The 21,585-nt window shown below is 40.7% G+C and overlaps 1 protein-coding gene across 10 annotated transcripts in view; it reads left to right on the top strand.

The window, feature by feature from the left end:
• The window catches only part of ANO4 (anoctamin 4), a 141,547-nt gene that overhangs the window by 107,190 nt on the left and 12,772 nt on the right, over positions 1 to 21,585 (top strand). For all 10 annotated transcript variants that reach the window (XM_083462849.1, XM_083462852.1, XM_083462851.1 and 7 more), the window contains 10 exons: positions 762 to 883; positions 5,954 to 6,088; positions 6,460 to 6,556; positions 9,225 to 9,285; positions 11,242 to 11,324; positions 12,851 to 12,991; positions 15,456 to 15,620; positions 16,717 to 16,753; positions 18,501 to 18,612; positions 19,945 to 20,002. In XM_083462849.1, the coding sequence (XP_083318975.1) occupies positions 762 to 883; positions 5,954 to 6,088; positions 6,460 to 6,556; positions 9,225 to 9,285; positions 11,242 to 11,324; positions 12,851 to 12,991; positions 15,456 to 15,620; positions 16,717 to 16,753; positions 18,501 to 18,612; positions 19,945 to 20,002 (1,011 nt within the window). The remainder of the gene's footprint in view (positions 1 to 761; positions 884 to 5,953; positions 6,089 to 6,459; positions 6,557 to 9,224; positions 9,286 to 11,241; positions 11,325 to 12,850; positions 12,992 to 15,455; positions 15,621 to 16,716; positions 16,754 to 18,500; positions 18,613 to 19,944; positions 20,003 to 21,585) is intronic.

Genomic DNA, 21,585 nt, shown 5'->3' with positions numbered 1-21,585 from the left:
TCTCTGGACCTTCCTCAAAGTGGACTCCAACTTCTGGTATCCTTATTCCTACAGCAGGACAACTGTACCCAAAGTGATCATGCCTGGGTGACACTATAACAATGCAAATTTAGGAGTGCTGGTATTATTATGTGTTCTTTCCTGTCTGTTCCCATAAGAAAGTAAACAACAGCATGCAGTATTAGCTGAAGTGTTACAAAGTTTTTGAGAGCTGATCCAGTAGTAATCAATCTGTGAGGTTACCTGCGTATTTTCCAAAACCCTGCCGTACTTTGTTGTTAGGGTCATGTGAATGTTAACATGTATAAAACAGCTGTTCTGTGATCACTGATCCTATGTAACTGATAGATGAAAGTACATGTCTTACGATTTGCGCAATCATGTAAGAAAAGGTTACAAACATATCTAACAGCAAAGTTGTTTGTTCTTTTTGGCTAATTTTTGTGCGCCTTTGCTAAGAAATATACAATGCAACCTTAATGCTAAGATCTTATCTGGAAGCTCAGAAAAATAAAAACTCCCATTTGAAAAGAAACTGCAGAGATTAGGTTTGCTTCCTTTGAGTGCTCTTATCTTCCTTCAAAAGTTTCTGGGAGTTTGTAGACCTGAGGTTAGGAATTGGAATCTGAAGAATAGCAATATGCTGTTTATTTGTGGGAAAATAATACGAAATGAATGTGTGTGTGTTTGCTTACATGGATAATATGCTTATTCTAATGAATACTTCTTCACTAATTTCTCCTTTACTACCTTTATTTTAGGGTGGTTACAGAAGTAAAAAATCCATAAGAACTCATGGGGCAGAAAACCACAGGCACCTACTTTATGAGTGCTGGGCTTCGTGGGGAGCTTGGTATAAATACCAGCCTTTGGATCTTGTACGGTAAAACCTTTTAAAAACCAGTTCTTCATTTTTTAATATTTTGGTGTATTTGGATGAATTAAATCAGCTTGTTAAGTGGCAGAGAAGGGCTGGTATTCACTGGTGGAGCACATATATTGCGTGAAAAAGCTCCTAAGATCAATCCCTGACACCTCCAGATAGGGCTGAGAGGGGACCACTTTCCGAAACCCTGAGTAACTACTATAGTATGTGTTGAATCATAGACTTGTGCTAAGTATTACCCTTTCCTATAGTCACAACAACTAGATTTCTGGCACTTTAAAAACCCACATTGGCACCCCAGATGGCATCTTGCCCACTTAAGGACTGCAGTATGAAGTCACAAAGTGTCCACCCAATATCCTTAGTTAAAAGTTGTGGCTTACATCCCAACTATAAGAGACTTAGTATGCCAGCAAATAAATGCTGAAGATGAACTATGGCCAACCTCCCTTCCAGCCCTTCATCCCCGCTGTTGCATCTGCATTGCAGGTGAATAGACCACCACCAATGCTTAAGAGTAAAGTGTGGCTGAAGATACCGTAACTGAGAATGGTGTCTGAAAGTCTGCAAATGATATAGTACAGCAGTAACACATTTTCTAAAATATAGCAACTGCTAGTAGATTTGCTTTCTCTGCGTTTGTTTTTAAAACTGATTTCCTAAAAGAAAAAAAATGTAAATATTTTGCAGGAAATGTTGGGTTGATAAAAACTATATTTGTAACTATATGAAGTTATTTTGGAGAATAATTTTAAAAGAATAACAACAACAATAGGAGATTGCTCTTGGACTGCATTTTTTTCTGCAAACAGATCTGGTGTCAGTACCAGGCATATTGGGGCATTTGCCAGGATCATAGTGGCCCATCAGGGACCACTGCTTACATGTGCCCTGGACACCCCCCCCCAAAAAAACCCCAGTGCAGTGCTCCAGGCTGTATTGGGCAGCTGCTCCCAGCCATCATATTAGTTTCCCATAAGGTCACAGAGCAGCAATATATCATTATGAAAAATTTAAGTGGCAGCTAAACCCATCCACCCAAGATGTTCAGAACATGGTCCAAGCTCTACTGCCCCCTGCCAAGGCATACTAATAGAGGGGCTCCTTTCAAACCTGGTGCTTGTCCTGTCTGGAAAATACAACAAAACACAACATGATTTGATTCCTAAATCACTGTTGAAGTTCTCTTCCTTTTGAAATCTTTCACCTTATTCCAAGGGTGCTTTTTAAAATACCTAGCCTAGAAATCTCACAAGGGTCTTCTTGGGGCATACAGAATTTGGCAGCCTAGTAATGTTGGGCACACTGACCATTTTCCAAATGTATTACTCTGTTATAGTAAAAGCTAAGAGTTAACTTCAGAGTTCTGCCTTAGTAGATGACTAAGATTCTGGGTCGCTCAGGAGTAATTTTTGAAAATCATTTGTAGCTGCAAATATACATTGTTCTGTGACACTAATTAGTCTCTAAGCTGCTGCAGTCCATCTTTTTGTTTTCTGTTTACTTGGCTTTCTTCATGTCACAATATTGATTCTTTTTCTCCATTAGTCTAGAAAAACAGAGATAAGTGCTTATAGTGACTAAGTTGCTTCAGAAACAAGCAAATTGCTCTAGTAGTGGCATTTGTTTCTGGTCATCTGTGCCACTACACAAGGTAAATATCCATCAGACTTGAGCAGCATGGTTAAATCTTCATATCTCCTGGTATCCAGAGTTCCAGGGACATGTGACAATGGCACATACTCAAGATCACGCAACACAGCACACTTGAAATCCTCCCTTTAGTTTGCTTTAGTTTCAGTGCAAGTTTGGCCATGGAGTACCAGGCTTTAAGTTTTTTATGTGGAAAGAAGAAGCTGAGATTTTCATGAAATACCAAGATTCAAGATTCCCTGCTGCCCCAATAAAAGTTTGAATGCATTATGTACACAAACCACCTATTGCGAATCAAGATGTATGTTTGCAGAGTTCCTGTGGCCCCTTGTGGGAGTTCTTGTATGATACCCATTACCCAGTCCATGATCTCACAGGCACTATTCAGAGATACCAAGGCATTAAAGCAGCTAATAAACCGCCCTGTATTCTCTTCACTGGTGAATACTACTAGATCATATTCAAGTTCCATTGTTACTGGGAAAGCTTGTACAACTGCTGCTTTCTCTAGCAATAAATTCGAAGTCTTAATTCTGCAGTGCCATTAATCTGGCACATTCAACAGTCATTAATTTTGGTTTAATTACACCAGCTGGCCACTAAAGTTGCCAGAAAGAAGCAAGGAAACAATGTGTGTGAATGATCTGCACAGTTCTGAGTAGATGTCCCCATGGGATGCTGTGATGTGTAGTTTCTCTATAAAGCATGTATCAAAAACTTACGTTAAAGGTTCTGGATGATCTCTTTATGATCTCCACCTGAAATTGGTTTACAGGTTACTGCAGGAAAAGCTCCAAATCAAACAAACAAACAAAAATACCCAAAAGGGTATAAAAACTAATTGCTCTTTCAATTGGCTGCATTTCCTCACTTGAAATTGCACATGTTATTGTCTGCAGCAGAGCAGTCATTCCTAAATGTTAGAGCCTATCAGTAGCTCACCTATAGCCTCATGAATGAGTTGCCTGCCTGCTGGCAGCACTATCAACTTGGCAATTAAGACATTTCCAGAGCAGACGACATCTGTTGATGTCTGCATAATTTTGTGCATGTTGGTGTCAGACCAGGGATGATGTGTCGGGTTTGTAAGATTAGCCAAGGTAGTGGTTAGGAAGTGTTAATATTCTCAGTTTCTGAGCTGTTTTTCTTTGACAGATACTGCATTGTATGATAACTGAGCTCTGTCCGTGGTGCTTGATCTTTGAAAGCCCTTTGGCACACACAGAATAGGAAGTGACAGATTACTATGGGAAGACATGCGAACTGTGTGCAGTTGGTGGCGTGTAGTGGGGAGCCTGAACAGCTTAACCGAACAACTGCAAAAAGTCTTGGCAGACATGTATTGACTCTATGCAGGCATTAAGTTAAATGCACATAGGTTGGGAGTGGGGTCTGCTGCTGTGGTTCTCCCCATCCCTAGTTCATACATACTTTGCACCAGGGGTGGGGAACTTCAGGGACCCTCCAAGCCTCTGTCCTGCTCGCGGGACTCTCTCAGGCCACACTCCAGCTCCCCAGACTGGACCCCTTTACTCCTTGCTCATCTTCCTCAGTTGCATTAGCCTGGCTAGAATGTATCTTTGAACTGTGAAGATGTCTCTTGCTTGATTGATTAGAGGATGGAGAAGTACTGAGGGTGGTGTTGGAAACCTCTGGCTTCTGCATGCCTGGAATGTAGCCTATTGTACAAATATGAGAATCTCATTTGTTTCTCTGCTTGCTTTTGCCTCTGGCTAGCACACCACTGGCATGTGACACGCCCCTCCTGAAGGTTATCTATTACAGATCCCAGCCCTGGGGAAAAAGGTCCCCCAACCCTGCTCTTCACAGTGTGAATTGATGCCTATGCTTGGGGCTAGGATCAGTTTCTGGGATTCTCGGGCAGCATGAGAACCCACTCTCAGGGCCCACTGTTGACAAATACCCAGGACCACCATTAAATAAATAAATCCAGCCGAGCACTCCAAACATCAGAGAGCTGGATCTAGCTATCAAGCGTTAGAATGTCACTATGTGGGAAATGTAAATGGCAGGTAGATCCAGCCGCCTGGGCTGGTCAGAGAACTGGCAGTGTCTGCTGCCAGGTAACTACTGATGCAGGACACGCACCAGACAGCACTTTCCCCCAGAGCCTCTTCAAGCATACAGTACGTCCTGAACAGGCTTATGTGGGCAACATGGTTACGCAGCCCCTTAGTGCTTATGTGTGTGTTAGGCATCAGTCTGATGGAACGGGTAGGAATGAGGCAGAGTTGCCAAAGCAGGTCTCATGGGAAGTGAGAATGATCCCATGAAGTTCAGTCATTCTCTATTGATTGTTCTTCTGGCTTTGGGTGGCTAAAGTGCATTTCAGCATCTCTCAGTAATAATACCCAACAGTCATATCTGACAGGGCTGGGAGAGCAAAGAGATGGAACTATTGATCTGATCATCCTCAGTACAGTCCAAGCTCTCGTCTGAATTACTGTTCTGCCAGTGGTGATGTCAGGTTTTTTTAATGGTAGCATGATGTGAATGATACTGTTTAGCTGTGTCAATGTTCACATAAAGCATGCCAATAAAACCATTACTGGCTGTGCTCTTTTAAAACTACAAGTGAAGAGGCCCTGTGGATCCCATTCATACACAGAGAGCAGTTTGGTACACCCGCTCCTCGTCCTTTTGCAATGCTTCTTGCAGCTGCAGGACTGGGCAGGGATTTCAAGTACTGAAGGAAACAAGAGAGCAAAAAAAATAAAAAAGCACCTATCCTAGGGAGTGGAGAACAGCAGTATAAATAAATCTTAGCTGAGTGTTCTGCTTCTACTTTGCTTTACAGTTTTAAATTATAGACTTGGATTCATGTAGGCCATGTAAATCCCATAGACTTTAAGTTTTCTTTTGCACTGGAGCGAACCCAGATTGCTATTCAGTATGTCAGCCAAACAATTAGGCCAGAAGTTTCTCTCATGCAGCAAAGACAGATTTGCAGCTGTTGCCAGTGTTGTTTTTACACTGCCAACCTGCTGTCCTTGTCACAAAAGACCACATTACGGTTACAAGTTTATCAGTTCAGTCGGAAGACCCAAGGGACCTTCTGATTGACAGAGGAATACAAAAACAAATTGACTGCATTTGGCAAGTAAAGCCTGAACTTCAAGGAAGATCACTGGAACATGCCAACCTGCCCCACAAAAAGACATTGTACAGTACAAAATACAAGTTGTGGAGTTAATGCAAGTAGATAGGTTGGCTGGGTTTTAACTTAGAGACCTGATGAACCATCCATTCAAAGCCCAACAATTGCCCCCTGTTTTTAATATAAGTAAAATGTCATCCTTATGAGTCTCTGAATAATATACTTTTATGTTAAGAACCTGTGTTCAATCCTATTAAAGATGTCTTCATAACTTTGTTGCCTTGTGTTTTTGACAGACGGTACTTTGGTGAGAAAATTGGCTTGTACTTTGCCTGGTTAGGCTGGTATACAGGAATGCTCTTCCCAGCTGCCTTCGTTGGACTCTTTGTCTTTTTGTATGGAGTAGCCACATTGAACCACTGCCAAGTCAGGTGAAGTGAAAACAAAACATGTATACTAGTGTATTTGATATAAGCAAGCATTGCATGGAGGTCTTTAGTGATTAATTATTATACAAATAGCTGAAATAAATGTATTCAATTCAATAAATAAATGTATTAAGTTGCTATTTAACATTCCCACACACCAGTATTGTTCTGATCTTTTGTTTTACCCTCCTTAGCAGCTCTTAAACAACTACTACCACTACTACTAACTTTTTCTGAAGTAAAAAAAAAATGGCTTGTTTTAGGTTTGTTCTGTTTTTCTCCTGCTCACTACTCCACTGCCCAAATTATGAAAGCACTCTGAAGTGTGTTAGTTATAAACTGAGCTATTAATCATGATCTCTTCTCTTTTCCAGTAAAGAAGTCTGCCAAGCTACAGAGATTATAATGTGCCCTATATGTGATAAATACTGCCCCTTCATGAGGTTGTCCGACAGCTGTGTTTATGCCAAGGTAATTTATTTATTTTTATTGAAAATGCTTTTGACTTCATTCCAGCAACAATGTTTTATTTAGTACCATGAAAAGCATTGTTTGCTTTTTTAAAACTTCCAAATTATTTAAATTTAACTTTGGTGCAAATGAGTGCAACTCCTTCAAGGGTGATGCCTCTGCTTAGGAAATTAAAGTATTACTAATAGAAGCAGGACCAACTATGATATTGTTACATTAAAAATATTATTTAATTTACATCCCACCTTTTCTCCTCCAATCTCAAGGTGGCTCACATGGTTCTCCCCTCCCTCATTTATTCCCCACGACAACCCTGTCAAGTAGGTTAGGTTGAGAGGCAGTGACTGGCCCAAGGTCAGTGAGCTTCCTGATTGAATGGGGATTTGAACTCTGATCTCTCAGATGCCAGCCCAACACTCTAATCACTATAACATACCGACTGTTCACCTCAGCCTCTGAACACTGAGGAACTTTGAAGTGACAGTCCATACCTCAGGCCTGGTTTCCTAGTTTAGAAGCATGGTCCCTAACCTTTTTTGGGTCACGGACATAGGCGCCGACTCCATGGGGCCTGAGGGGGCCCGAGCCCCCTCAAAAATTCATTTGGGGGGGCTCCGCCCCCCAATAATCTCGGGCGCCCCTCCAGCAGAGCGCCACCACCGCCCCTCCCCCAGCCCAAAATGCACAGGGTCGGGCTGCATGCCTCCTGCCCTCCCTCCCGAGGAAAGCTCCACCCAATTTCCTTCGGAGCTGATTAATAGGTGCAGCACGCTCTCCCCTATTTGCTCACGAGGAGGTGGCGCCACTTTATCTGCATATTCATGAGCTTATTTATTATTCATGAGCTTTCGCGGGCTCCCCCAATATTTTTTATAAGTCGGCGCCCCTGGTCACGGACCCCTTTGAAAATCTGAGGAAAGCTATGGACCCCTTGAACTTATTTTTTTCTGGGTTTTTCTGTTTCATGTACCCCTTGAAGCTCATCCATAGACCCCCTAAGGGTCTGTGAACCACAGGTTAAAAAACCCTGCTTTGGAATGAAGGTCACTACAAACTCTGGTGTCTCTATATGCTTTTATCTACATATATATACAGTGTGAATATAAGTAGAAAGGGCTCACAACATTAACCCTCCAATAGATAGTGGTTCTCCTTAGGTTTTTAAGGAAGTTTCCCAGTGCCATAGCACTGGATTTTCACATAGAGCAGAATAAGGCCTCTCTCTGCTCCCAGATCTTGCTACAAGGTTAGATTGGCTATTATTCTTTCACACTCACCCCCAGCCAGGAGAGAGGGGGAAGGTAAGCCCCAAATCCCCCATGGCACTCTCCTTCAGAATTATGTTTCTCCTTCCTGCCTGATGTCCACTCCGTGACAGCCCCAGTTTCCCCTGGGTAATCCAACACCACCTTCAGTGGTCTGTGACTGTCTCAGCTCAACTGGGATAGGCCCAAATCCGTCCAGATAGCTCGAATTTGGCTTGGATCTGGTGCACAGCCTTACACCTTATGTTCAATGGTGCAATTCTGTACTTTTCCTTTGAGAGCTTTATACATTCTAAAATAAATCACGGAAGCATGCCTCTTCTCTGCAGTCATGCAACTCTTCGTATGATAGCAAGAAATGTAGCCAATCTGCATGATGTTCTGATGAGGTCTTTTTGTGCAGCTGACACTTGTGTCTTGAGCTTTTAATTCACATATATCTTCTCAGTGTAATTAATTGCTTGCCTGTGTGTCAGGGTCTTATGTTTTTTCCCTCAGGAGAACAGTTCAAGCAGATTTCCCTTTGATAGCTTAATGACTGCATGATTTCCAAAAGGCTCGTACAAAGAGGAATATATTACTGTAGGCTACCAACAGGCTGACATGTGGCAATAGTGGTCTGGTTGTAAAAACATACCCAAGAGTTGGCTTGAGGAAATTTCACCCCTCCCATATCCAAGAATCTCCTGATGAGTCTGGTGATTTTCCAGAGAGGAGGGGGCGGTGTTCTGCTCTCTACTTATTCAGCTCCAGCACCACTTCAATCAGTCAGTCAGTCAGTGTGTCAGAGAGAGAGAGACTGAGTGTTAGAGATCATGTGTAGAAATAAGGTTGCTGCTAAGAGCAGCTGCAGACACTCAGTGCAGTTCAGCATTCATTTATGTTTAGACCTCATTTAGCTCTCTATATAGTTTGTATGATAGTTGTAGATAGCATAAACAAGATATTCTACAGAGCTGCTCTCCGAGTTGTTTATGCTCTGCTATACTCTGCTGTGCGACGACTGTCTACTTGTGGAAGTGAATCCGGTGCTCACAACTCTAAGCTGTGAGTCCACAGCACTTTGACCTGTTCCTGTGAAGAAGGTGGTCTCTGGAAGTGCTACCCAGCTCGCCTGGCCCAGTCGGGGCTGAAGTGTATGAGTCCAGTTGGTGGCACTGGCTCAAGGGCGATGCTGACTGATAGCCAAATCATAAGCAGCCAATTGCTACTGATAGCCAAATCATAAGCATATTGCAAACTTCTCCTAATAAATGTTTGTTATCCTGATATTAGGCCTAACCCTTTGCAGTTTAAGCAAATTTCCTGAGTAAGATATATCCCTTATTTTTTACACAATGGAAAATGATAGTTTTGAATAGAATATTTAAAATGAATGGCTGAACCTGATTGTCTTTTCACAGGTAACGCATCTTTTTGACAATGGGGCTACTGTGTTTTTTGCTGTTTTCATGGCAGTGTGGGGTAAGTTCTCTTTAAAGGTAGGTTATGTCAGTACTTTTTTGTTTTTAAAAATCTTATTCTGTTATAAATATTTGATGATTTTAATGGTGCTCTGGGCTCATTTCACTGCCCCACCCCACACACATTTGTAGGTCACGCTTTCTAATTTAGAAAATTTCCAGACTGCGCGTTTGTTCATCATGTTCATGCTCATGCTTTTCAGAGACTACTGATAACTTGAACTCAATATTAAATTAACAACACCAACATGTTTCAATGTGGCCCTTGGCACTCAATCAGTTGTCTGCCAACATAGTCCACAATCCTGTTAATGTAGAGGATTTATGTTCTGGAAAGTAGCAAATGTTCATGTTTTCCGAAAGAATAAAGCTCTTTCTGTCTGATATCCGGCTGAGATGAAAGGCTCTGCAGAATTTATGGCCTTTGTGGCCAAACACAGTCAAATCCTTGCTCAAGCGATAATGTCCAGACGCAACATTTATTTCAGGAACAATATTAGATCTGTAGGATTTAGATGGTGTGCTTTGCAGGGGAGGGGGCCAAATCTCAATGGTGGAGCACATGCTTTGCATGGGAAAGATCCCAAGTTCACTTCCTGGTATCTCCAGCTATGACTGAAAAGCAGTCTTGTCTGAAGAGAGCCTCGAGAGCCATGGCCAGTCAGCAGAGACAACCCTGAATTAGATATATGTAGAGTCTGACTCAGTATAAGACAGCCTCCTATGTTCCAATGTCATTCGTGAATAACGCCCAAAAAGAGTTAGAGCTGGGACATTAATGAGCTCTGAAGGGAACTATTGAGCAAAAGTTCAGAGAAGGCTGAGGGACTTACATAGTCACTTCCTCAACTGCAGGACTAGGGAGCCTGTGGCCTTCCTGGGACTACAACTCCCATTGGTCCCAATCAGCATAAGTGATGGTCAGAGTTGATGGGAGTTGCAGTCCAGTAATGCCTAGATGACCACATGTTACCTAGCCCTGCTCCATCTGGTCGTTATTGTAAGCTGGGTGATGGCTTGCAGTTGTGTCCCCCCCCCCCCATCCTAGGTAGATTAGACTCTCCCCACCACAATAGTTCCCTGCTAATAGCGCTGCCTGGCTGCCAAATGGGCATTCCTCTAGCAAGTTTGGGCTTCTCATCTGTTTCTGTGGATTGGGAGTGGTGGGTGTTAAGTTGTGGGCGAACATAGCAGATGACACAGTGATTTCTCCAGAGAAGCTCTTTATTGAAGCTGGACAGAACTGAACAGCAAACAGCTCAGCCAGCCTGCTTTTATAGGCAGCCGGCTATCAACATTGTAGCAACAACAACCCAGGGTTTCCCACCTAAAATAACTGACGTGGACCTGAGTGAAAACTATCTACACTATCGCCCTGCTGGCCCAGGGTGAGAACTTTAGTACATAACAGTGGGAGAGAATTGGGGGTCAAGGCAAGGATCAGGATGGGCAAGGCATCTCTTCAGGCTGCTTTTGTACTGGTGTGGGTTTCTCCATGTCTTCAGTGTGAGTGGGCTGCTGTGTGGGGCCCCCAAAACATCTCTGGCTCAGCTGGAATCCTGATATTCCAGATACAGAATTCAGGTAATAGATTTTCAGTGATGTGTTTGATTGAAAATCTCTTAATGTAGTAGTGTGTTAATCTTTAGAATCAAGAGGTGTACTTCCAAACTGGAAAGGAGGGAGTACACAGCCATCACAGAATTTCTCATTTGGTCGCCTGTTGCAGTTTAAAAATTGTTTATTTTTACTTATTTTTAACACTGAGAAGTAAGTTGACTGCTTAAGCATTATTCACATAGGACACGGTTTTACAAAAGTAGTACGTTTTGCTCCTCAAAATAAAATATGTCTGTTTGCACGATAAAATAAAATGTACCCTTATTCAACTACAATGAGATGATAAATAAATTAATGTGGTATTTTGTTAATATTTCTTTCCATTTCTCTACTATAGCAACTGTTTTCCTGGAGTTTTGGAAAAGAAGACGAGCAGTAATTGCCTACGACTGGGACCTGATAGACTGGGAAGAAGAGGAGGTTTGTATGTCTATGCTGCTGCTTTACCAGTGAGAGTAGCAAGAATATTTAGTTAAGTTGGCTTCAAAATACAGATTCAGCTTTAGAGAAAGAAAGAGAGTTATCCCAGCATGGAGTTTGATTCCTTTCCGGAGCCTTTCTAGGCCATGGCATTTTACATTAGCTGAGTCACTGACACAGCAGGTGGATGAAATCAGCCAAGCAACAATTCCTAAAATAAAATTGATTGGCAGCTGTACAGGCAAAGCGAGGCAACTTTGTGAAGTCTTAGACCTATTTCTTCCTGAGGTGGCAAGCCTGTATGCTGGGTATAAGGATATCAGCTTGCCAAACCATGGTTTAGCAAGCCAGGAAAGGACATCGGGATTCTGCAGTTGTCCTTCCCTCACCTCATTTACATACTGTCTTTGGCCCTTCCACCCTGTTGTATTTAAACCACAATTCCCTGTAATACCCAAAATTGTGAACTCTGCTTCAATACCAGTTTACCAATCAATACTGGTTAGTAAACTTACATTAAACCAGAGTTCCCTGCTTTGGATGTAACCAGGAAGTCTAGCTTAAACAGACCAGGACTGAAGCAGTTTATATGCAAGGGGAGAGAGAGAAGTGTGGGACTGGTACTCGTTTGCAACTTGCTAAATCACTGTAAGGCTGTTCCAGTATTCGAATAAAGGTGGGGGATTTGCATGGCTGAGTGCTTCTCCGTGCAGATAATTTTTACATGAAAAACTGGCATGTCTAGTAGATAGGGGCTATTTTCTTGCCACCTAAGAAATGGTGGCTTACAGGAGACTTGTTGTGAGCCTACAATATGTCAGTAGGCTGATTTGTGGAGGGCACAAAGACCTAATCTGGGTCAGGGATACTTTACTCAGTAAATACAACACTCCTTGCCAGAAACAGAACAGCTGTTTCATTTTCTGCAAAGGAATATAATGGAATTAAGTTTATTGAAGCTTCTATTAATTGCTAGCATCTGCTATCAATCCTCTCATCTTACTCAGCAGAGCATATTACATAATTTGCTGGTGTGATCTTGTGAATCTTCTTCACACATCTTTTAATAGCTTTGTTCATAGGAATAAATAAGTTAATTTACCACAGAGCTTAATTTTTAGCTGTGGATTCTGACATTCCTGTTTCCCTCATTGGCAGCAGCCCAATCCATAATTTATTCAGGATCACACAGATCAAAGTTAGTCTGTTCAGTATGTTGCTTGTATCTTTCTAGCTTGTGTAATTCCACCTGGAGGCAGAATCTGGGAAGAGACGGTGATCCTAAAGGTGATCCTACAGTTCTGACTCCCTTGCTAAGTAATATTTTTTATCCTCAGGAAGGAATTCCAGTACTATAGAAAACCCTTAGTTTCTGGCAGCAGCAGAAAGCATTTACTCAGCAGATATATCCCAACTGCTTTTCATGTTAAATTAAATCATGTAATATTGACAAAATTCTGATAACCTGGCGCTTCCTGTACAGGACTTTGTCTAATTCTATATTTAAATTTTTTCATGTTCTTTAGGAAGAAATAAGGCCCCAGTTTGAAGCCAAGTACTCCAAGAAAGAACGAATGAATCCCATATCTGGAAAACCGGAGCCTTATCAAGCATTTGCAGATAAATGCAGCAGAATTATTGTTTCTGCATCTGGAATATTTTTTATGGTTTGAAAAATATAATTCCTTTTGAATTGTCTGAAAACTAGACTTTCTCATCTCTGTTAGCAAAATGGGGGGAGTTCATAGATTAATTCCATAATATTATTAAGCTGTTCCTGGTGTTTAAAATGGTTTGTGTCACGGTCTGACACAGTTGTTTTATAAGCAACCATTGTATAAAGGTATTTTAGCATGCTGTTCCTGAAACTTTTACCTGCCAGAAGCTTCTGCTGACTGGAAAACTTAGGTGTTACTAACATATTCAGAAAAAGCAACTGATACAGTACTGTACTCATGAGACTATGCCACTCTAGTATAAAGACAGGAGATTTCACATTCAAATTACTCCACCACATATTCCTGCCTACCTTACGTGCAGGACACATTATGTACAGGACACATTAGGTTACTTTAGAGCATGATGCATTCAGTGCTGGATTACCAAATAGGCAGAAGAGGCACCGGCCTTTTAGGGGCCCTGCAACAACAGATCAAAATAATATTGATTTGATCTTGAAAGAAAATGTGCCTAATTTGTTGAAGAGGCAGCCCACTTGCATTCCCAGATTTTAAGACAGTTGCCTGGGCAATTCTCATGACGCAGGCAAGCCCATTTCCCTGTCCTTGAATATATTCATGCATAGGAAAACCGTCATGGTTTGGAATGGCTGTATTAAGGATTTGTGTGAAACGTAAATTTAATGTTTCTTTTTCAGGACTGTGAGTAAGCCAACCTTAATTTTAGTTGTGTTACTGAAGAGGATTGGCTTGAGGATTATTGATAAACAATTCGCTATTTCAATTTTAATACTTGATCACAATTTTCTGAAGTGGTGATTTTTTACTTATTCCTAAATAGCTGGACTACATTTTGTAAAGGCATTTCAGCATTAAAAGAGCCCCAAACAGAATGTTTTCTTGCAAGGAAGTAGATGGGTGTTTCAAGCTGCCATGTAATAGTAATTGTAACCACAGTCATGAATGGGTTTTCTAAAGTTTACAAGCTGAAGTGCTTCTCTAAGGGGCAAAAGCCAGAGGGCTTGCTTGCTTTGTTCTGTGTACTAGGAAATGAAGCTCAGCAAACCACTCTGTCCTTGCTTTTCTTGCTTCATCTCCCATATTGACAGTAATAATGCTTTCCATTTAAGTAAGTACTTCATCATCTGAAGGTCTCAAAGCACTTTGCAAACATTATACACTTGAGCCTACTCAATGGACTAGAGACCATTTCTATATCAGTGGTATTCACTTAGTTCTTCGAAGATCTCATTTGAGACCTGAGTTCTTTTTGTATCGTTGAGCATTAGTGTTAATTGACTCCTCTGAGAAGAAGCGGACATCATGGTGTCATCATAAGAGGTTTGGGTGTGCTCAGCATAAGGCCTCACTTCAGCAGAACAGCTGAGCATGTTTCTAAATTGGCCTTAATCAGAAAAGCAATTAAGCAACTGTTAGTTTAATTGCTTTGCTGAAACAAAGCCTAGTTGAACCCTTCAGATAAAAAGTGTGGAACTGTCAACATTCTGAAAGGACTTCCCAAAGCCTAAGTAACTTTGCTGTTGAGAGGAAGAGAAAAATGAAGTTCCCCTCTAGAGAAATGCAAATTTGTTGCTGCAATCCTTTATAGATATCTACTCAGAAGACAGCCCCATTGAGTTCAGTGGGGGCTTTCTTCCAGGTAAGTTCGTATAGGATTGCAGCTTGAATGTTGCAATTCTGGTTATGGCATATTTTGCATTGTTTCAAGTTCCTTCCAAGGCATAGGCTCTACCCTGTATTTTGAAAACAGAGTGGAAAAGTGGACACATGTTATTTATTTAGTTCAAAAAATATATGTACACTTTTTCATTATAAAATAAATAGGAAGTGCCTTACAGACACTTTTTTAAAAACAACAGCAAACAAACCTATAGTTCGTTAAAGGGGGGGGGACACCCAGCTGTAATACATTTGAAACAATGGGTAACTGAGCAGTCAGCAAAGCTAAAATAATGCTGGGCAAATTGGGAAGTTTATCCTTGACATCTCGAAGAAGATAGCAGCTAAGACTCCTTGGGGAGGGTCTTCCATGTCAGGGACACCACAGTCTAGAAAGCTCTCTATGTGATTAAGATAATGATGGTGCTGGTGTTTAATTGTAATAATTTGGGACTTGTATGGATAAGAAATTATATGGCTAGATTTAATTGGCTTTTTGCAGACTTGGTATTTTGGACACAGGACAAGAAGATGACATTCTATTAAAATGTGGAAGCAATCCAACATGCAAGAAGAACAAGTAGCTTTCAGAATTGTCCCATAGCCTACACATATCATACACCACCAGTGTCTCAAACTTCTTGAGAAAATCAGAATACATTTCTGGGTCATCCCTGGAATGTTTGGATTTAGTCTTCACTTCTTGACAATTACAGGAGGAAATTTATTATTAGTGGATTGATTTTTAGTCTGTTCTATCTGTTTTTCTTAGATCTGTGTGGTAATTGCTGCTGTTTTTGGCATTGTTATTTACCGTGTCGTGACTGTCAGCACTTTTGCTGCCTTTAAATGGGCTTTAATCAGGAATAACTCTCAGGTTGCAACTACCGCGACTGCTGTATGCATCAACTTTTGCATCATCATGCTACTGAATGTTGTAAGTAGACATAATAAGTAAGTAGTGGAGTACATTTCAAACAGTTTTGTCCTTTTTTAAAAAAGAATAATGCATTTCAACTTTTTTTTAATGGTCAAATTCAGCTCTAGCCTATTCAGAAAACATGTTATTTGAAAGGACTTTCAGTAAAATTCTAAATAAATAATGCAGCAACTACAGGTTTAAGAGCAACAAAGAGATTAATGTGCAAGAGAATACAGTTGGTGTTAATTTATTCTTGTATGCATTTGTCTTGACAAGGCTAGATGTCTTGATTAAAAGGACATTCAAGCAATATCCCCTAAGACAACTGCAGAGCTTCCATTGAAATTGTCACTGCCTTTATCTCAGAGAAACAATTGCTTATTAGGCTGCAGCCCTCCACATGCTTCCTGGAGAGTAAGCCCCATTGGACACAGCATTGAATTGTGGTGCACATATCAGTATTGCTTTCCATACATTTGAAAATAAGTGAACCCCAAATATTGTGCTGTGTTGTGACAAAATTCACTGGTGGAGAAAGAGGTACAGGGATTTTAAAATCTCAACTAGCATTTGAAAATGTAGGAGGCATATTCAATACAGAACATATCCCTCAATCTAGCAAGGGACTTTAGCAGTGTGGAAGGAAGTCTGCTTTCACAAACCTTTCCAAGGCTAGATGGCCCATGGCTCAAGGAACTCTTTTGAAAACCTGAAACCTTATCAAAAGCTGACATCCTTAGCAAATAACGCTTTCCCACCCAATAACTGATTGATACAGTTTTAGCTTTTAAATTATTTGTTTATTATTTAATTAATTTATACACTGCTTTCTAAGGCAAAACACTCCTCCAAGGCAGCTCTGGGTGTGTTCTCCTGGTTCAGAGACACATACAAAGTGTAAGCGCCAAGAGACATTTATCCAGCAGGATGTTTGAAATAGTTCTAGCCAGAACCCAAGTTCATTTTTGAATAGAAAGTACTTCTCATATAATAGTCATTGTACCAATGAGGAAGGACTGAGGAGGGCAAATAGCATGATGTTATTTTCAAAAATGCAATTTATGTTATTACATTACAATCTATTTAAATGTTGTTTCTTGTTTCGTTGCAGTTGTATGAAAAGGTTGCTCTTTTTCTTACAAATTTAGGTAAGTAATAATAAAAATGAAGCACATATTGAATGACATTTAAATCCATTCTTCATGAATGAAGGTTTATATTGGAATGTGCAAGTTCACATATGTGTGCACTTTCTACCTCCAATAGATACTATGCATATTTTTCTGTAATATTCATTTAATACTTTTTTAATTACACAACTGAAGATTTAAGCTCAGGTTACAACTCTGTGCCTCAAAAGCGTATGCACCAGCTTTTGTGTGTGCAGTTAGTACACAAACGCACTCCTTGGCTTGTACTAATTAGCTCTTCATTGCTTTTTTTCGTATGAAAGATAACATCTCCTTAAATAAGTGCTGTTTAAGAGGAGGGATCGTAGTTTAATGTCAGAGCACATGCTTTGCATGTAGAAGGTTCCAGCATTGTTGGCCCTACCGTTAGACACATTGAGGCAACTGCCCTAGTTGACAGATGTTGAGTTGTTGGAGTATAGAGCTGTGCCAGTCCAGTAGACTTCTGCCCATGGTAGGGATGGGATGTTGGCTTTTACCTTATAGTTAGCCCCTGGGAAGCCGAAAAGTCTCGAACCAGCCCTGGGTTCCAGATTCAGTCCCTGCCATATCTCATAGGATCTCATGTATTAATTTTGTATTTCACACACTAATCCTGTTCATAGACCCAGTATGTATACTGAATCCCAGGTGGGTGGAAGGGGAAAACAATATTGTACAACACACTCCTTCACCTATCTATGCAGAGTTGACTGTCAGAATAGATCCCAGAACAGATACAAAGAGTTTAAGAACCACGATCCTGGGACAGAAAGTCACTCAAGTCTTTTGCTGTAGCAAAATGACTCCATTGTGGTTTGGAATTTTCCCTTCCAGTATTCTATAAGGCAAATATGATGTTTCATTATTTCTCAAGCTTGATTCCCACTCCTTTCACCCCAGGGTCTCTGTGGCATGCATATTCTACGCCTGAGTGGGTGTTTGAATTGCTGGTTCACATGCTTATGTCCTAATTGGAGTGTTGGTCTCCCAGTCACCCTAACGAACATTAAGAAGCAAAGTCCGCTCCAAACCGACTGTCAGTTTGGAATTTATAATCCAGTGTTTTAGAGCACATTCTGTCAATTTAATTACAGTATACGGCAGAAGTGAACCCAGTGTACAAGACTTCTATAAACATGGAAATGCCAGGCAGTCTTTCCGTTTGGCAATTTGAAACAGAACAAAATGTGTATCCTCTGGCAAATTTACGATTCAGTCATTTTCATCTGTCGCAATTTTTTACAAAACCAGATAGAGGATCCCAGAGTAGAATTTTTAAGCATGCATTGCTTTTGCTTGCATACCGATAAAATTTGCATTGTCTGGTTCTTAAATTAAATGTGGAATCCTATGCCTCATGCTTTGAAGCCCATTAAAGACAGTGGGACTTATGTCTGAGTAACCATTTATCAGAGCGAAAGAAGAGTTCTGCTTAATCAGAAAGACCAAAGGCCTTTTTTGTGCAGTTCTATTCTGTTTCTCAAGTGGTCAACCAGTAGCATCTCTAAGAAGCCCGCAAGCAGTACAATGGCCCTCTCTTGCTATTGCTCTCAGGCAACTGGAGTCAGACATACTGCATCTGAACAAGGATTGGGCTGCAAGATCAGCCGTTTTGTTTGCAAATACAGTGCAAGCTCTGCAGAGTTTTAAATAAATAAATAACTCTTATCAGACAATTAAATCTGACTACATGTCTTTAAAATCTGCTCTCCCTTTTTCACAGAGCAACCGCGGACTGAATCTGAGTGGGAGAACAGCTTCACTTTGAAAATGTTCCTTTTTCAGTTTGTCAATCTGAACAGCTCTACTTTTTATATAGCATTCTTTCTTGGAAGGTAAGGTTAATAATGTGCATTGTTCCTGCCTGGGAAGCTGTAGAAAACTATGAAGGGAGATGGAGTGGAAAGATGATATTGCTGTTAATTTTAAGTGCTAAAGCAGAGGTCATCAACATGGTACCTTCCAGATATTGTTGGACTTAAACATCATTTCATACCATTAGCCAAGTTGGCTGGGACTGTTGGCAGTGAGGATCTCACAATATCTGCAGGGCACCACATTGGTGGTTCCTGTGTTAAATATACCATAAATAATATCTATGCCTAGAGTATCATGTTTTACAGAAATCCTACCAAATTCTGCTGCTATCCAGGTTAATTTAAAAAGTGGTTAAAATTTAAAGGGTTATTGTCAGAGTAAACTCAATGACCCTAATTTTACCCTGCCTATCATACCAATTTATGATCCCAGGATGGATTACAATATAAAATATAACAACAGAAACACCACAATCAATCAAATATAACAGAATACAACCAACCGCTTACTCCACTCAGTAAAGCACAAAATGAGTTGCAGACTGGCATGAGTGAGTTGAGAGAGGAGGGGGAGAGGATAAGAAAGAGAATTCTCATAGTTTACATACAGATTGCCTAATGTACTTTTCTGTATGCCCTGTGCTGCTGGGTACAAGATGTTAAGTGCCTTTAGACTTTCCATTTTTACTCTCAACTGTCTATTACATCAATGATACCTGTTAATGGAACCTGGTAATGAGTGTTAATGTGAAATGTACATTACAAACACCTGAAAACTAAGATTTATCATTTGCTTGAGGGAAGTTGGATGGAAAATTTGCACCTGTTGCAAAGCATTTATACAGCAGGGCTGAAACGTCCTCTAGAAGTTGCATTTTAAATTTATTTTTCATTCAGGCTGTGAAACCATTATATAAAAGCTCAGGGCAAGCAAGAATATCAGGATTCCAGTACAGCTACAATCAGGAAAGTTTTCTAGGCAACCTAGTTTGTAATGAATGATCTTTGTAGAATAGCTGATATCCACACTTACCACTTGTACAGGAGTTGTTCATGATGAACTGCACATCCTGGTTTTCCAGCTAGGTTCAAAGCATTTTAATGCTGAAGTTCCAAAAAGGAACTGTGGGTAAACATTTGCTCAGAGTGATAACCTCTCTATGCTATCAATAATGACTTTCATATATTCAGACATAATTTAATTTAAATGCATATTTAGAAATGCTATTTAAATGCATATTTAATGTCATTTCCCTTAGAAAAATATAGCTGGAATGATTGTGTTTGGTCTTTTCCTGTTGTGATCAGAAATCTAACACAAAAGGGATGATGGTTTCTCTTATGTTGAAGATTTACAGGTCACCCTGGTGCCTACTTGAGGCTGATAAACAGATGGAGACTAGAAGAGGTAAGTGGCCTATTGAGGCATATTGTACAGTGCTGCAACTGGTACAAACTAGAGTCAAATACTGTCCTATGGCAGCTAAATGATTCACTCTGGAAAATAGGAATGCCTAGAATATATCTGATTGAATATAATATATTATATAATTTTATAATTAAAAATGGAAATGAAATGTTATATAAAACAAATAAAAACTAGTGTATCGTTGAGTGAGGAATTTAAGAGCTAATAGACAAATCGCTTCTTTTCAACTGAACCTTGTGAATATTTTGAGGGTTTTTAAAATCCCTCTCTGAACAACAACAGCAGTTTAAAGGATGACATCATGGCTTTTGCTAGAAGTGGGACCCTACTACATTTTGTTCTCCCTTTCTAGAACCAGTTAAAATGTTCATTTCCTGGGGTGCTCCTGTCCTCTCACATGACTCTACCATATCACTTGTCACAAGGGGAGACACTCCTTCGAAAGTGCCAACACTTTTAAAGTCAGGTCCCTCATCAAAACTTAACACCTCAAAAAGAAGTGGCAGTTGGCACTTAGATTGTAAAGAGGTCGTTGAGGTGCCATAAGCAGACAACAGGTTTTTTGTTTGGTTGGGTTTTTTATTTTATTTTTTGCTTGCTTTTACTTATCCACTTTTCCAAGGAAAGGGTAAATCTGGATTAAGTACTGGTGGGCGTTCTTATTCTGATGATGTTGCGTGGACCCTGGAAAACATGCATGCACTAATCCCACCAAAGAAATACCTATCTGAAAGCACCCAGTCTGCATGTTATGAACCTCACACAGAGATTCAGGACCCCAGATTGTGGGGGCCCTTGGTAGTGGGCCTCTTGTGTAGTGCACCCCCATGTTTATTTCATGGGGGCCATGAATAACATGCTGCAGAAGCAGGAGAACACTGGCTTATCAGAGCAGCAGAAGAGGGAGCCTAGGGGAGTGGGATCGGCAGCAGTGTACCCTTGGGGGCTTCCAGATGGTGGGAGACCACCATAAGCAACTGTAGTAGATGTCACCATTTATCTGAGGTGCTTTTTTGTAAAATTGGGGGTGATTGGAATGTTCTCATTACAAGAAATGGTGATAATGATGGACAGGGGTGCCAACATGAATAAAATACTGTGGGGGCACAGGTAAGCCCCGCCCTGCATAATCAATCACATGATGCAGTGCACACACACCATTTGAATGGGAATGCCCATCAGCTTCAGGGGCAGCTCAGCCCCCTCAATTATTTTATTGCCCCCATGGCCCCTAGGAGTTGGCTTCTATGAATGGTTGTGTGGAAGAAATGTAACTGTTCAGCAACTGAATATTTGAACCAGCCATTAGATATCCACACCAGACAATATAAAAACACACAGCTCCCTCCAAAGAATCCTTAGAACTGTAGTTTACTCCTCACAGAGCCACAATTTCCAGGGCCCTTAATGGACACTGGGGGTTCTTTGGGAGAAGCCACACACTTTAAATATATGGTGTGGATGTGATATGTGGATACGCGTGTGAAATCCCTTTCAGCCTAACCTTCCATATGTGACATTTGGTGTCGGCCGTTGGACGTGGCTTGACCAAAATGGCCTCA

This window comes from Podarcis liolepis, assembly GCF_965112155.1.
Source record: "Podarcis liolepis genome assembly, chromosome: 10".
Lineage (NCBI taxonomy): Eukaryota > Metazoa > Chordata > Lepidosauria > Squamata > Lacertidae > Podarcis > Podarcis liolepis.
Note: the sequence above shows the minus strand (reverse complement) of the source record. Positions and strands in the feature narration are given on the sequence as shown.